The sequence below is a fragment of the Giraffa tippelskirchi genome, chromosome 2 (assembly GCF_054371585.1).
Source record: "Giraffa tippelskirchi isolate mGirTip1 chromosome 2, T2T-mGirTip1v1.2.pri, whole genome shotgun sequence".
Classification (NCBI taxonomy): domain Eukaryota; kingdom Metazoa; phylum Chordata; class Mammalia; order Artiodactyla; family Giraffidae; genus Giraffa; species Giraffa tippelskirchi.
In genome coordinates this window covers 187502212-187516632 of record NC_137276.1, presented here as the reverse complement: position 1 = coordinate 187516632, position 14421 = coordinate 187502212, and the positions used below count along the sequence as shown (strand labels likewise).

Here is a 14421-nt window from a genome sequence, read left to right as displayed (position 1 = left end):
TGGGTAGAGGAGCATGGCAGTCTGCAGACCATGGGGTCTCAAGAGTCAGACATGACCTAGTGACTAAACCACAATGTACTATCTTTGTATATGATAGATGATAACTAGACTTATCATGGTGATTATTTTGAAATGTACAGAAATACTGAATCACTATGCTGTGTAAAAGGAACTAATACAGTGTTGTATAGGTCGATTATAATTCAAAAACAAAATCAGAAAATGAGACACGATTTGTGGTTATCAGAGACAGGGAGAGGAAGAATTGAATGAAGGCAGTCAACATGTACAAAATTCCTATTATAAAATAAATAAGTTCTAGTGACGTAATGTATAACATGACAAATAAAATTAACACTGCTATATGTTATATATGAAAGTTGTTATAGTAAATCCTGAGTTCTCATCATAAGGAAAATTTATTTCTATTTAATTTTTTTATCTATATGAATAAATTGATGTTGACTAAACTCACTGTGATAATCATTTCATGATATACATAAGTGAAATCACTACACTATTCACCTTAAACTTACACAGTACTGTCAATTATAAAAAACTGGAAGAGAAACTTTTTTCAGTGGTATACCTGGGATTTAATTCAGAACACCCATTAATTTATAGGCTTTTGTTAAACAATTGGTATTAGACACAATTAACTATAGGATGAAAATACTGTAAGTTTTAATAATGTTTCAATAGCTAACTTTCTTAAAAACACTTTACCTAAGAGGAGAACCTTTAGGGATACTAAGAAACTATATAGTGTTTCTTTTATTGTTCATTTTTCCCTGTTGTTAAGCCTAGAATTCTGTTACTTTGAAGGAATACTGAAGGACATAAATTAGAAAGCTTTTTATTTAACTATTCCTACTCTACCAAGGAAAGCAATGAAGGTTTAACAGTGTTTTGATAGTATCTGAATTGAGCCCACTTGCGCAAATACAAATCCACTTTTATTTTTATACTGTAAGTAAGGATAATTATTTCTAGAAAAAGGACAATTTGAAAAAAAAAAAAAAAAGTCCTCCATTACATGCAGATCGTATTTAGTGATCAGTTGAAAGATTACATCTACAGTCATAATACTTTCTCTAGTGACTGCCCTCGTAAGAGTTACAGCTGGTTTCTTGTATATATCAAAGATATTAGTTTCCTTGTAAGTTTTCTCTTCTATGAAGAAGAGTATTTAAAATGTGAAAACAACTGTGTTCCAAATGAGATACAAAAAATTTTTACATAGTATCATTATAGGACCACCTTTTCTTGTGAATAATTTATAAAATCCTTCAGAAAACAAAATATTTCAACTAATTTGAAGCTATTAATAATCGAAGAGACCCTTGAAAGTGTTAGTTTCACACTTGACTAATAAATAAATTGGTTTTGGTGAAAATTTTTATATTAAATTATTTAAAAGTCTTTTTAAAAAGAGACAAAAAGAAGTCAATTCATTAATCCCACAGGCAAGGAGGCCTACAATGAATATTTAGAAGTCTGGGATGTATTTACCTTTAAATTTGCTAAAAGTGACTTGTATTCGAATCCTCCTAGAGTTGAGAAAAATTCTAATGAATAAAGAACATACCTATGGCTGATTCATGTTGATGTATGGCAGAAACCAACACAATGTAAAGCAAATGTCCTCACATTAAAAATAAATAAATTTTAAAAAGCAAGAATATATTTCATACTAGGAGGCTAGACAGTGGGAAGCCAATAATAATAATCGAGTTAGCAGTAATATCAATGATTAGACACATCCATGGCTCAGATGGTAAAGAATCTGCCTACTAATGCAGGAGACCCAGGTTCGATCCCTGGATCAGGAAGATCCCCTGGAGAAGTGCATGGCAACCCACTCCAGTATTCTCGCCTGGAGAATTCCATGGACTGAGGAGCCTGGCCGGCTAGACTCTATGAGGTCGCAAAGAGTCGGACATGACTCAGTGATGAACGTTTCCACTTTCATGAAAGTAATATTTAGAAATAGACAAATTAACACTATAACTTTATAGCTATATGCCCAGCTCCAACAAACAAATGACAAGAAATAATATTCAAATTTAACTTCCAGATTTAGTAAATAAATCAAGAGATGTATACTGCAGGATACAAACAGTAAGTTTAGCAATTTTCTTTGTGTTGCTAAAAAATCTCTCTTGACTTTCCTAGATAAATATAGTTATAATTCAAATACTACTGAAACTACAATAGACAAAAATTCAAATGGCAACAGTTTTCCGTGGTTCACAAACCTTTAGGCTGAGTATCAGACATAAAAGAAATGCCATCGTCATCTCTTTGTTTTTCTTCAGTGTAAGAAGTCTGCTTTGCATAATTATTGTCTGTCTTACTTGATTGTGAACTCCTGAAAAACAAAATAATATTATACTCAATTCTTCAAAGCAAAAATAAATTTAGAAGCCAGTTGGCATATATTTAAAATAAAAATAACAGATCACAAATAAAGTCATATACAGAAGAGTACGTGGTCTGAACAGTAGAAAGAATATTAAACTATGATTTGAGAAATAAGTTCTCATTCCTATTCTGTCTTCAAATTCTCCATGTTCCTTTGAAAGAATAAAACAAGAAATGTTTTATTCTTCCAAAATTGTGCACATGCAAAGTGAACAAAGAATAATACAAGTGCTAAATATATCAAAGGGGTCTAAAAAGTAAACATTCCCTGAACACAAGTAGATGATAATCACACTTATATGTAATCAAAAAATAAGTCAAAAGTAATCGTTAATATGTTTCAAGCAGAGTTCACGTATCAGAAGTTACATACAAAATAAAACTTAGGGTGTGGTAATAAATTTTACCTATAGAGAAAATAGTTTAAAATATAAGCTACTGGTTAAATATTTAAAATGTATTAAAAGCAAGTTTTGGATGATGAACACAGTATCACTATTCTAAAAACATAACACAATAATAGTATGGGACGTTAATACCTACCCCACTTTCAGTAATCATTAGATCATCCAGACCAAAAAAAAATAAAAATCAAGAAGGAACATTGGACTGAACCATAAACTTGACCAAATAGACCTAACATGTATTTATAAAACATGAACACAGAACATTCTCCAGGATGTTTTAAGACAGGTCACAAAGCAAATCTTAGCAAACTTAAGACACACACACAAAAATCTTTCCCAATCACAAGAGCATAAAACAAGAAATCAATACATGGAGAAGTCTGAAAAGTTCAAAAAAATAGGAAGACTAAACAATGTGCTCCTAAAAATCAACTGGCTAAAGAAGAAACCAAAAGGAAAATCAAGAAGTACCTTGAAACAAATGAATACATAAGCAAAAACTTCAAAATCCATGAAATGTTCTACAAGGGAAGTTAATAGCAATAAAAGCTACATTAAAAAGAAAGAACTCCAATGAAAAGCCTCGCTTTACACCTCTTGGAACCAGAAAAAAATACAAATTAAGCCCAAAGTTAGCAGAAGGAAAGAAACAATAAAGATCAGAGGAAAAGTAAATAAAAAAGAAATAAGAAAAACAATAGAAAAGATCAAAACTAAAAGCTTATTTTTTAAAACAAACAAAACTGACAAACCTTTAGCTAGACAAACCAAGAGAAACAAAAAAGACTCAAATAAAAACAGATCATCTAAAGACTACTATGAATAATTATATGCCAACAATATGGATAACCTATGGATAACCTAAGAGCCAGTCCATCCTAAGGGAAATCAGTATTTAATATTCATTGGAAGGATCGATGCTGAAGCTGAAACTCGGACACTTTGGCCATCTGATGTGAAGAATTGACTGATTTGAAAAGACCCTGATGCTGGGAAAGATTGAAGGTGGAAGGAGAAGGGGACGACAGAGAATGAGATGGTTGTATGGCATCACTGACTCAATGGACAAGAGTTTGAGCAAGCTCCAGGAGTTGGTGATGGACAGGGAAGCCTGGCGTGCTGCAGTCCATGGGGCCACAAAGAGTCGGACATGACTGAGCGACTGAACTGAAGAGCCAGTTTTACGGGGGGTTAAAAAAACCTACTGGCTGGACTAAGGAAAAAAATACAGAAGACTTGTACTGGGCTGATCAAAAAAGTTTGTTCAGGTTTTTTTCAGTACCATTTTATGGAAAAACCTGAAGTTCCTGGCCAACCCAATAAATAAAATCACTACAACTGGTAGCACAGAAATACAAAATGTTATAAGGGATGATTACAAAAAGTTATACATCAACAAATCATATAACCTAGAAGAAAGGGACAAATAATTAGAAACATTCAATCTACCAAAATGTATTATGAAGAAAAAGAAAATCTGAACAGATCAATAACAAACATGGAGACTGAATTAGTAATCAAAAACCTCCCAGTACAGAAAAGTTCAGGACCAAATGGTTTCACTGGCAATTCTATCAAATAAGAATTAATGCCAATCTTTCTCAAACTCTTTCAAAAAGTTTACGAGGAAAGAACACTTCTAAACTCAGTTTAGAAGGCCATCAATAACACCAAAGCTAGATAAGGACAGTACAGTAAAAGAAAAATATAAATAAAATACCCTTGACGCATAGGGATGCAAAAATTCTCATCAAACTATTAGGAAACCAAATTCCACAACACATTAAAAGAATCATACACCATGATCAAATGGGACTTATACAGAGATGCAAGAATGGTACACCATACAAGAATCAATCAATGTGATAAAGCACATAGGTAAAATGAAAGATAAAAATCATTTGATCTCTCAAAAGGTACAGAAAAAGCATTTAACAAAATTCAACATCCTTTCATTACAAAACTCAAAACCCTGGGTATATATGGCTGATTCATGTCAATGTTTGGCAAAAACCAACAAAATTCTGTAAAGCAATTATCCTCAATTAAAAAATTAATTAAAAAAAAAACCCTGGGTATAGAAGGAACATACTTCAACACAATAAAGGCCAATATCACAAATGACAGTTAACATCAAATGAAACACTGAAAGATTAAAAGCTTCTCCTCTAAAATGAAGAAGGGTACCCATTCTGATCACTCTTATTCAACACAGTACTGGAAATACTGGCTAGAAAAAATTAAATATGAAAAATAAATAAATAAAAGGAATCAATATCAGAAAGGAAGACATAAAATTGTCATTATTTGCAGATGATATGATCTTATAGAAAGAAAACCTTAAAAAATCCAACCAAAAAAAAATCAAAACTGTAAGAACTAATAAATGAATTCACTAAAGTTTCAGGATACAAAATCACCATACTATAATCAGTTGCATTTCTACACACAAATAATGAACTATCTGAAAGAGAAATTGAGGGAAAAAATCCCATTTAAAATTACAGCAAAAAGAATAAAATTATACTTAGACATAATCTAGAAGGAAAAAGAGCTGTACACTGAAAACTATAAGACATTGATGAAAGAAACTGAAGAAAACACAAATAAATGGAATGATATTCTGTACTCATAGATGGGAAAAAGTAATATTGTTAAAATGTTTATCCTATGCAAAGCAACCTGCAGATTCAAAGCAATCTCTATTGACATATCAATGGCCTTTTCCACAGAAAGAGCACACTCTTAAAGTTTGCATGCAACCACTAAAGACCCCAAAGAGCCAAAGCAATGTTAAGAAGGAAAAACAAAGCCAGAGGGATCATACTTCATGATTTCAAACTAATTTACAATTACAAAGCCATAGTAATCAAAACAATATAGAAAAATAGACACATAAATGAATGAACAGAATAGAGAGCCAGAAATAAATCCATGCATATGTGGTCAACTCATGTATGACAAAGGAGCCAAGAATACACACCATGGGAGAAGGATAGTCTCTTCAATAACTGATGCTGGAAAAACTTGACAGCCACATACAAAAGAATGAGACTGGACCAATATCTTATACCATATACAAAAGTCAACACAAAATAGATTAAAGACTTAATGTATGACCTGAAACCATAAAATTTCTAAGAAAAAAACATGAGAGTAAGCTGGTTTTGGCAGTGATTTTTTGGATTAAACACCAAAACAAAAACAACAAAAGAAAATAAGTGTAACCACAAAGCTGTACAGTAAAGCAAACTATCAACAAAATGAAAAGGTAACCTATGGAGCAGGAGAAAATAGTTTTAAGTCATCTATCTCATAAGGAAGTTAATATTCAAAATATATGATATATAAAGAATCCATACAACTCAACCACAAAAATAGAACAATTTCATTAAAAAATGGGCAAAGAAACTGAACAAAAGTTTCTCCAAAGACTACAAGCAACTAGCAGGTACATGAAAAGGAGCTCAACATGCACTAATCATCAGGGAAATGAATGTCAAAACTATAATGAAGTATAACTTCACAAATCTGAGAATGGCTATTACCAAAAGAGAAGAAACAAGTGTTGGAAAAGATATGCAGTGCTGTGGAAATGTAAACTAGTGCAGTCACTATGGAAAACAGTATGAATATACCTCAAAAAATTAAAAATAGAACATATAGTCTAGCAATTCCACTTCTGGGTGTTTATGCTTAGGAAACAAAATCACTACCTCAAAAAGATACACACAACCCCATGTTCACTGAAGCACTGTTTGCAATAACCAAGACATGGAAACAACATAAGTGCCCATCAATAGATGAATGGATAAAGAAAATATGACACAAACACACAATGGGATATTTTTCAGTCATGAAAGAAAAAGAAAGAAATCCTGCTATCTGTGACAACATTAATGAGCCTTGAGGGCATTATGCTAAGTGCAATGAGACAAAACAAATAATGTATGACTTCACTTACGTGGGGAATCTAAATTTAAAAACAAACCAACACATGCATAGACACAGACAACAGGTTGGTGGCTGCTAGAGCTGCGAGTATGAAAGGACTGCAGGTGGCAAAAAGGTACAAGTTTCCAGTTATAAAAAAAATAAGTTTGGGGGATGCAAGGTACGACATGATGACTATAGGTAATAACTAATAACAATAGTGTACTGTATATTTGAAAGTTGCTAAGATAGTAGATCTTACAAGTTCTTATCACAAGAAAAAAAAATGTAACTATGTGTGGTAATGGATGAACTAAACTTACTGTGTTAGTCATTTTGCAATATATACATATATGAGATCATTATGTTGTACATCTAAAACTAATACAATATTCTGTCAGTAACATATCAATAAAATTAATTCAGTTAAAAAAGACAAAATGAAAAACAATTGAGAAAGCAATTTGGTACTAATTAGAATAGCCATAACGGAGAAGGCAATGGCACCCCACTCCAGTACTCTTGCCTGGAAAATCCCATGGATGGAGGAGCCTGGGAGGCTGCAGTCCATGGGATCGCTCAGAGTCGGACACGACTGAGCGACTTCACTTTCACTTTTCACTTTCATGCATTGGAGAAGGAAATGGCAACCCACTCCAGTATTCTTGCCTGGAGAATCCCAGGGACGGCGGAGCCTGGTGGGCTGCCATCTATGTGGTCGCACAGAGTCGGACACGATTGAAGCGACTTAGCAGCAGCAGCAGCAGCAGCAGAAGAGCCATAAAATTAACTAAATCTTTACCAACAATCTTCCCACCCATGATAATTATTAACAAAACAACTCATTATGGTATTATTTAACTGGGTAAAAATTCTGAAATTTTTAAATAAAAAACTATAAAATTATTAACCTACAGCCTTCCTTTATAGCATAATATACAGCAATTACTACATTTTCAAAAATATTTAACAACACAGAATTCCAAATTTGATTGAAGTATAGTTGATTTACAATGTTGTGTTAATTTTCAGTGTAGAGCAAAGTGATTCAGTTATACATGTTGTGTATATATTCTTTTTCATACTCTTTTCCATTATGGTTTATCACAGGATACTGAATATAGTTCCCTGGCTATACAGCAGGATACTGTTCTTTATCCATCCTATATGCAATAGTTTGCATCTGCTAATCTCAAACTTCCAATCCTTCCTCACTCCCTTAGAAATTTTTACATTTATAAAAGTACTAAAAAATATCAGCAAGAATAAGTCAAGGATCCTTGTACAATAAAATATGAAATATACACTAAGTGACCTCAGGAAAATTGCAGAGTAGGAAACACCTACCATGTTCTCACCTAGACAACAACACTGGCAGAATCTGATGAACTTTGGAATTCTGGAGTCTACTGAAGGCTTGTAACTTCTAGTTAAAAGGTTCAACAGTAACTTTGGTCAATTAAGGCAATTTGGATGATAGCAGTTACCTATACCCAGCTCTGAGACAAGTAGCCAAGTCCAAGTTCTTAGAACAGTTTGCACAGGCTTACAATTACCAAGATGAGCAATAAGGACCTTGTCCTTCAAATATTGGGAATCTGTATTCTGATCACTGACTGCTGTCTCTGATTATGGATAAGGAGACATAGAGACAGGCACACATTGCTATAACAACCATCACCATGTTGCAACAGTCTCCCCATTCAGCTAAAACAACATGCAGGAGATTAAAATAGCTAGCACCTATTTTGTTCTATTTCTTCCCTTCATTTTTCCTATTTCCTCCTTATGGGAAATAAATATTTAAGGACTAAGACATTAAAAAGTAATCATATGTACAAGGAAATTTAGAAAGTCACAAACATGACCATGAAAGACATAGGCTCAGAAAACACCTGAAAAGACCTTTTATTTACATATTAGGCTGGTAACTGGAATGGGGACATATTGCAATAATTTTAAAAACTAAGCAAACAAAGGGAAAAAATCCAGTAAATGCTGGGGAAGGAGGAGAACCTGATTTTCAAACTTTGCATCTTATAAGATCCAAATGTCAAGTTTTCAACAACAACAATAAAATAATCACAAGACATTCAAAGAAACAGGAAAGAATGGCCAACTCAAAGGAAAAAAAAAAAACTAATCAACAGAAGCTGTCCCTGAAAAAAAAAGAAAAGCAGATGGCAAACTCAATAAGCAAAGACATTAAAACGACTATCTAAAAGATCCTCAGGGTCTTGCCTGGCAGTTCAACAGTTAAGACTTGCACTTCCAATGCAGGGAACGCAGGTTCAACCCCTGGTCAGGGAACTAAGATTCCCACATGCTACACAGCATGGTGAAAAAAGAAAGAAATGGAGACAGACAGACAGAAAGAAAATCTTTAACAAAATCAAGAAAATGATTTGTGACAAGATGAAAATATCAATAAAAGACAAAGGAACCAAAAGGAAATTCTGGAGCTAAAAATGTACGATAACTGAAATGAAAATTTTACTAGAGAGATTCAAAAGCTGATTTGAGCAGGCAGAAGAAACAGTTAGTGAATCTGAAAATATGACCATGAAAAGGACCAAATCTGAGGAACAGAAAGAAGAAAAATTTAAGATAAGTAAACAGAACCTAAGGGACCTATGGGACACCAAAAAAGGGACTAATATACACATTGCTGATGTCTCTGAGAAGAGAGAGAAAAGGGCAAAGATATTATTGAAATAAATAATCACCAAAGAAGTCCAAATTTGATGAAAGACATGAATAAAACCCAAGGAACTAAGTGTACAGTAAACTGAATGCGACCTATATCAAGAAATGTTATAATTACATTGTCCAAAGACAAAGGCAAAGAGAGAACTCTTTCTTGAAAGCACAAAGGAAAAAGTGACTCATCACACACAAAAGATTCTCAATAAGATTATGAGAAGATTTCTTATCAAAAACCATGCTGGCCAAAAAACACTGAATTGGTATATTCAAAGGAAAAAATCTGTTAACAAGGAATTCTATATCTGGCTACACTATCCTTCAAAAATGAGAACAAAATCAAGACATTCTAAGATAAACAAACCTAGATAGCACATTAACAAGCAGAGACATCACTTTGCTGACAAAGGTCCACATAGTCAAAGTTACGGTTTTTCCAACAGTCGTGTATGGATGTGAGAGCTGTACCATAAAGAAGGCTGAGTGCCAAAGAATTGATACTTTTGAACTGTGGTGCTGGTGAAGACTCTTGGAGAGTCCCTTGGACTGCAAGGAGATCAAATCAGTCAATCCTAAAGGAAATCAACCCCGAATACTCATTGGAAGGATTGATGCTGAAGTTCTAATACTTTGGCCACCTGATGTGAAGAGTCAACTCATTGGAAAAAGACCCTAAATGAGGAGAAAGACTGAAGGCAAAATGAAAAGGAAGCAGTAGAGGATGAGATGGTTAGACAGCATCACCTACTTAAGGGACATGAATTTGAACAAACTCCGGGAGATAGTGGAGGACACAGGAAAAATTCTCAATAAAATACCCCAAACGGTTCATATTGTTATATATCCTAACCACATGGTTCCTGGGATGCAAGGATGGTTCAACATACAAGAATATATCAGTATAATAGCCTGGTATGCCACAGTCAATGGGGTCACAAAGAGCTGGATGTGACTTGGTGACTGAACAACAACAGTAACAGAGGTAAACAACAGCTGAGGAAAATCATTACCACTATAAGTAAAACCAGCCCTGTAAGAAAAACTAAAAATAATTGGTACAAGTAAATCCACGGATAATTATAAAATCTACTATTGCTGTAACTCTGGTTTGTAATATGCCTGTTTGTTTTATACATGATTTAAGAAACTAATACATTGTTTACATTATTAGACTATGCTTTTGAACAAACAACACATGAAGATATAATTTTATGACATCAATGATTTAAAGTATGTGAGGACAGAGCTATAAAGGAGCACAGTTCTGAATGTTACTGAAATTAAGCCAGTATAAATTCAAACATGGTTCCTTGGATGCAAGGATGGTTCAACATACAAGAATTTATCAAAATAATACACCACATTAGCAGAATGAAAGAGGAAAACCACATGGTCATGTCAATTAATACACAAAAAGTACTTCACAAAATTCAGTACCCTTTCCTGATGACTAAAAAATAAAATTCAACAATCTAAGAATAGAAATTACCTATCTCATCATAGCAAAAATCATATATGAAAAACACACAGTAAACATCAAACTCAATGATCAATGATGGACAGCTTTTCTTCTAGAAAAAGGAATGAGACAAGGGTGCCCACTTTCACCACTTCTAGTCAACACAGTACTAGAAGTTCTAGCCAGAGCAATTATACAAGAAATATAAACACAAAAGCATTGAAACTGGAAAGAAATATTCTGTGTTTACAGATGATATAACCTTGCATGTAGGAAACTCTAAAGATTACACACATACACATACATAAACACAAAAAATGGTTCGAGTTAATAAACAAAAGAAGAAATTAAGAAAATAATTCTCTTTACAATAGCTTCAAGAAGAGAAAAAAACTTAGCACTTAACCAAGGAGACAAAAGACTTGTAAAATGAAAATTATAAAACATGGATAAAACAAATTAAAGAAGATATTAATAAATGGAAACACAACCCATGTTCATGGATTAGAAGACTTAATATTGTCAAGATGTCAATACCACCTAAAGCAATCTACAGATCCAATGCAATCTTATCAAAACCACAGTGACATTTCTTTCAGAAATACAAGAAGTTATCCTAAAATGTATATACAACAAGAGCCAAAACAAAATTCAACAAATTTGGAGGGATCAAACTCCCTCATTTCAAAACTTACTACAAAGCTATAATAATCAACACACATAGCACTAGCATAAAGACAAATATGGAGACCAATGGAATAGAATAGTACCCAGAAATAAAGCCACACGTATACGGTCAAATGATTTTCAAATGGCTGCTAAGACCTTTCAATGGGGAAAGCACAGTTTTTTCAACAAATGCTGCTGGAAAAACTGAATATCCACATGCAAAAGAATGAAGAAGGACCCTCACATAATACTCTTACACAAAAGTTAACTCAAAATGGATTAAAGGCCTAAAAGCATAAACTGAAACAATAAAACTCTTAGCATAAGGGGAAATGTTCAGGACATTGGATATGGGAGTATTTTCTTGGATATGACATCAAATAGAAACATAGATAGACTGGACTTCATCAAAATTAAAACTTCGGGGGCTTCCCTGATGGTCCAGTGGTTGAGACTCCATGGCTCCACTGCAGTGGGCACGAGTTCAATCTCTGGTCACGGAACTAAGATCCTGCATGCCACATGGCATTATCAAAAAAATTTTTTTTCAATTAAAAAAAACTAAAACTTCTGTACATCAAATGGCAGTAATAGAGTAAAAAGGCAACCCACAAAATGGGAGATCTATCTGCAAATCATACTTTATGACAATATTAATATATATTAATATTCAGAATAGAGAGAACTTCTAAATTCACAAATAAAAAACAACCTGACTCATCAATGGGTAAAGGACTCGAATACACATTTCTCCAAAGAAGATACATGAATGGCCAATTAACACATGAAAAAGATGTTCAATAACACTAAAACCACATCAAAACCACAATAAGATATCAGTTCACATCCGTTGGAATGGCTATCATGTAAACACAGAAAATATCAAGTGCTACAAAGGATGTGAAAAAAACCAGGACCCTTGTGCACTGCTGTGGCAATGTAAAATAATGTAGTTTTACATTTACAGAAAACAGTACAGTGGTTCTTCAAAAAATTAACAATAGAATTATATGATCCAGAAATTCCACTTTCAGAAATACACCCAAAAGAACAGAAGGTATATAGAAACGCAGATACATGTACACTGATGTTCCTAACAATGTTATTATTCATAGTCATCTATGGTGGAAGCAACCCAAGTACCCACAGACATTTGCAGAAGACTCCAGAAAGGCAAAAAGGAATCAACACTTCAATTAGAAAAGTTATCCCCACCCAGTTGTTCTGGGTCTAATACCTCATTTTAAAAAATCATAAATTAAAACAGCAGCTGACTAACCTATTTTTATACTTTGGGTTGAGGAGGTCTTCCCAAGAGCAAACCAAAACCAGGAGTCAAACACTGACAGATTTTATAAAATAAAACTTTTAAGTCTCAGTGCCACAGAATTACTATAAACAAAGTAAAATTACAAAAACAAATTTGAAAAATTTTTTTTCTAACACATTTAACAAAGAGATAATACCTGTCATAAGAGTTCTTGCAAATTAGTAAGAAACAAACGAAACACCCCAATACACACAAGACTTAAGAAAAAACCCATGTAAGAAATACAAAATCCAGGGCTTCCCTGATGGTTCAGAGGTAAAGAATCTGTCTGCCAATGCAGGAGACACAAGTTTGATCCCTGATCCAGGAGGATCCCACAGGCCTTGGACAACTAAGTCTGTGCACCACAACTACTGAGCCTGTGCTCCACAGCCCTTGAGCCACAAATACTTAGCCCATATGCTGCAACTACTAAAGCCTGTGCACCCTAGAGCCTGTGCTCCACAATGAGAAGCCACTGCAAAGAGAAGCTATGTGTCGCAACTGGAGAGTAGCACCCACTTGCCACAACTAGAGAAAGCCTGCGTGCAGCAAGCAAGACCCAGCACAGCTAAAAATAAATACATAAATAATTTTTTTTAGAAAGAAATACAAAATCCATCTTCACTAAAACAATAAATGACTGAAATGAAAACAATTACATTTATTTCTGCAAACAAGTTATCAAAAAATTTCAATGATATGACCTAATTCTGGTTAAAATACAGGAGAATGGCATTAAGGATTTACAAGAATAAATAGACAAAGACATATTAATATCATTCAGTTCAGTAGCTCAGTCGTATCTAGGTATTTGCGACCCCATGGACTGCAGCACACCAGGCTTCCCTGTCCATCACCAACTCCCGGAGCTTGCTCAAACTCTTGTCCATAGAGTTGGTGATGCCATCCAACCATCTTATCCTCTGTCGTCCCCTTCTCCTGCCTTCAATATTTCCCAGCATCAGGGTCTTTTCAATTGAGTCAGTTCTTTGCATCAGGTGGCCCAAGTATTGGAGCTGCACCTTCTGCATCACTCCTTCCAATGAACACCCAGGAATGATCTCCTTTAGGATGGACTGGTTGGATCTCCTTGCAGTCCAAGGGACTCTCAATAGTCTCCTCCAACACCATAGCTCAAAAGCATCAATTCTTCAGTGTTCAGCTTTCTTTATGGTCCAATGCTCACATCCACACATGACCACTGGAAAAACCATAGCTTTGACTAGACAAACTGTGTCAGGCTTTTTAATATGCTGTCTAGGTTGGTCATAGCTTTTCTTCCAAGGAGCAAGTGTCTTTTAATTTCATGGCTGCAGTCACCATCTGCAGTGATTTTGGAACCCAAGAAAATAAAGTCTAGTCTCTCGGTGTTTACACTGTTTCACCATCTATTTGCCATGAAGTGATAGGACTAGATGCCGTGATCTTAGTTTTCTGGATGCTGAGTTTTAAGTCAGCCTTTTCACTCTCTTCTTTCACTTTCATCAAGAGGCTCTTTAGTTCCTTTTTGCTTT

The 14421-nt window shown here is 34.2% G+C and overlaps 1 protein-coding gene across 38 annotated transcripts in view; it reads right to left on the bottom strand.

The window, feature by feature from the left end:
• Positions 1 to 14421, bottom strand: part of SENP7 (SUMO specific peptidase 7) — a 169214-nt gene that overhangs the window by 57268 nt on the left and 97525 nt on the right. For all 38 annotated transcript variants that reach the window (XR_014077542.1, XR_014077541.1, XR_014077546.1 and 35 more), the window contains one exon: positions 2259 to 2371. Coding sequence is in view for 31 of the 38 variants with exons in the window: in XM_081572393.1 (XP_081428519.1) it covers positions 2259 to 2371 (113 nt within the window). In the remaining 7 variants the exon portion in view is untranslated. The remainder of the gene's footprint in view (positions 1 to 2258; positions 2372 to 14421) is intronic.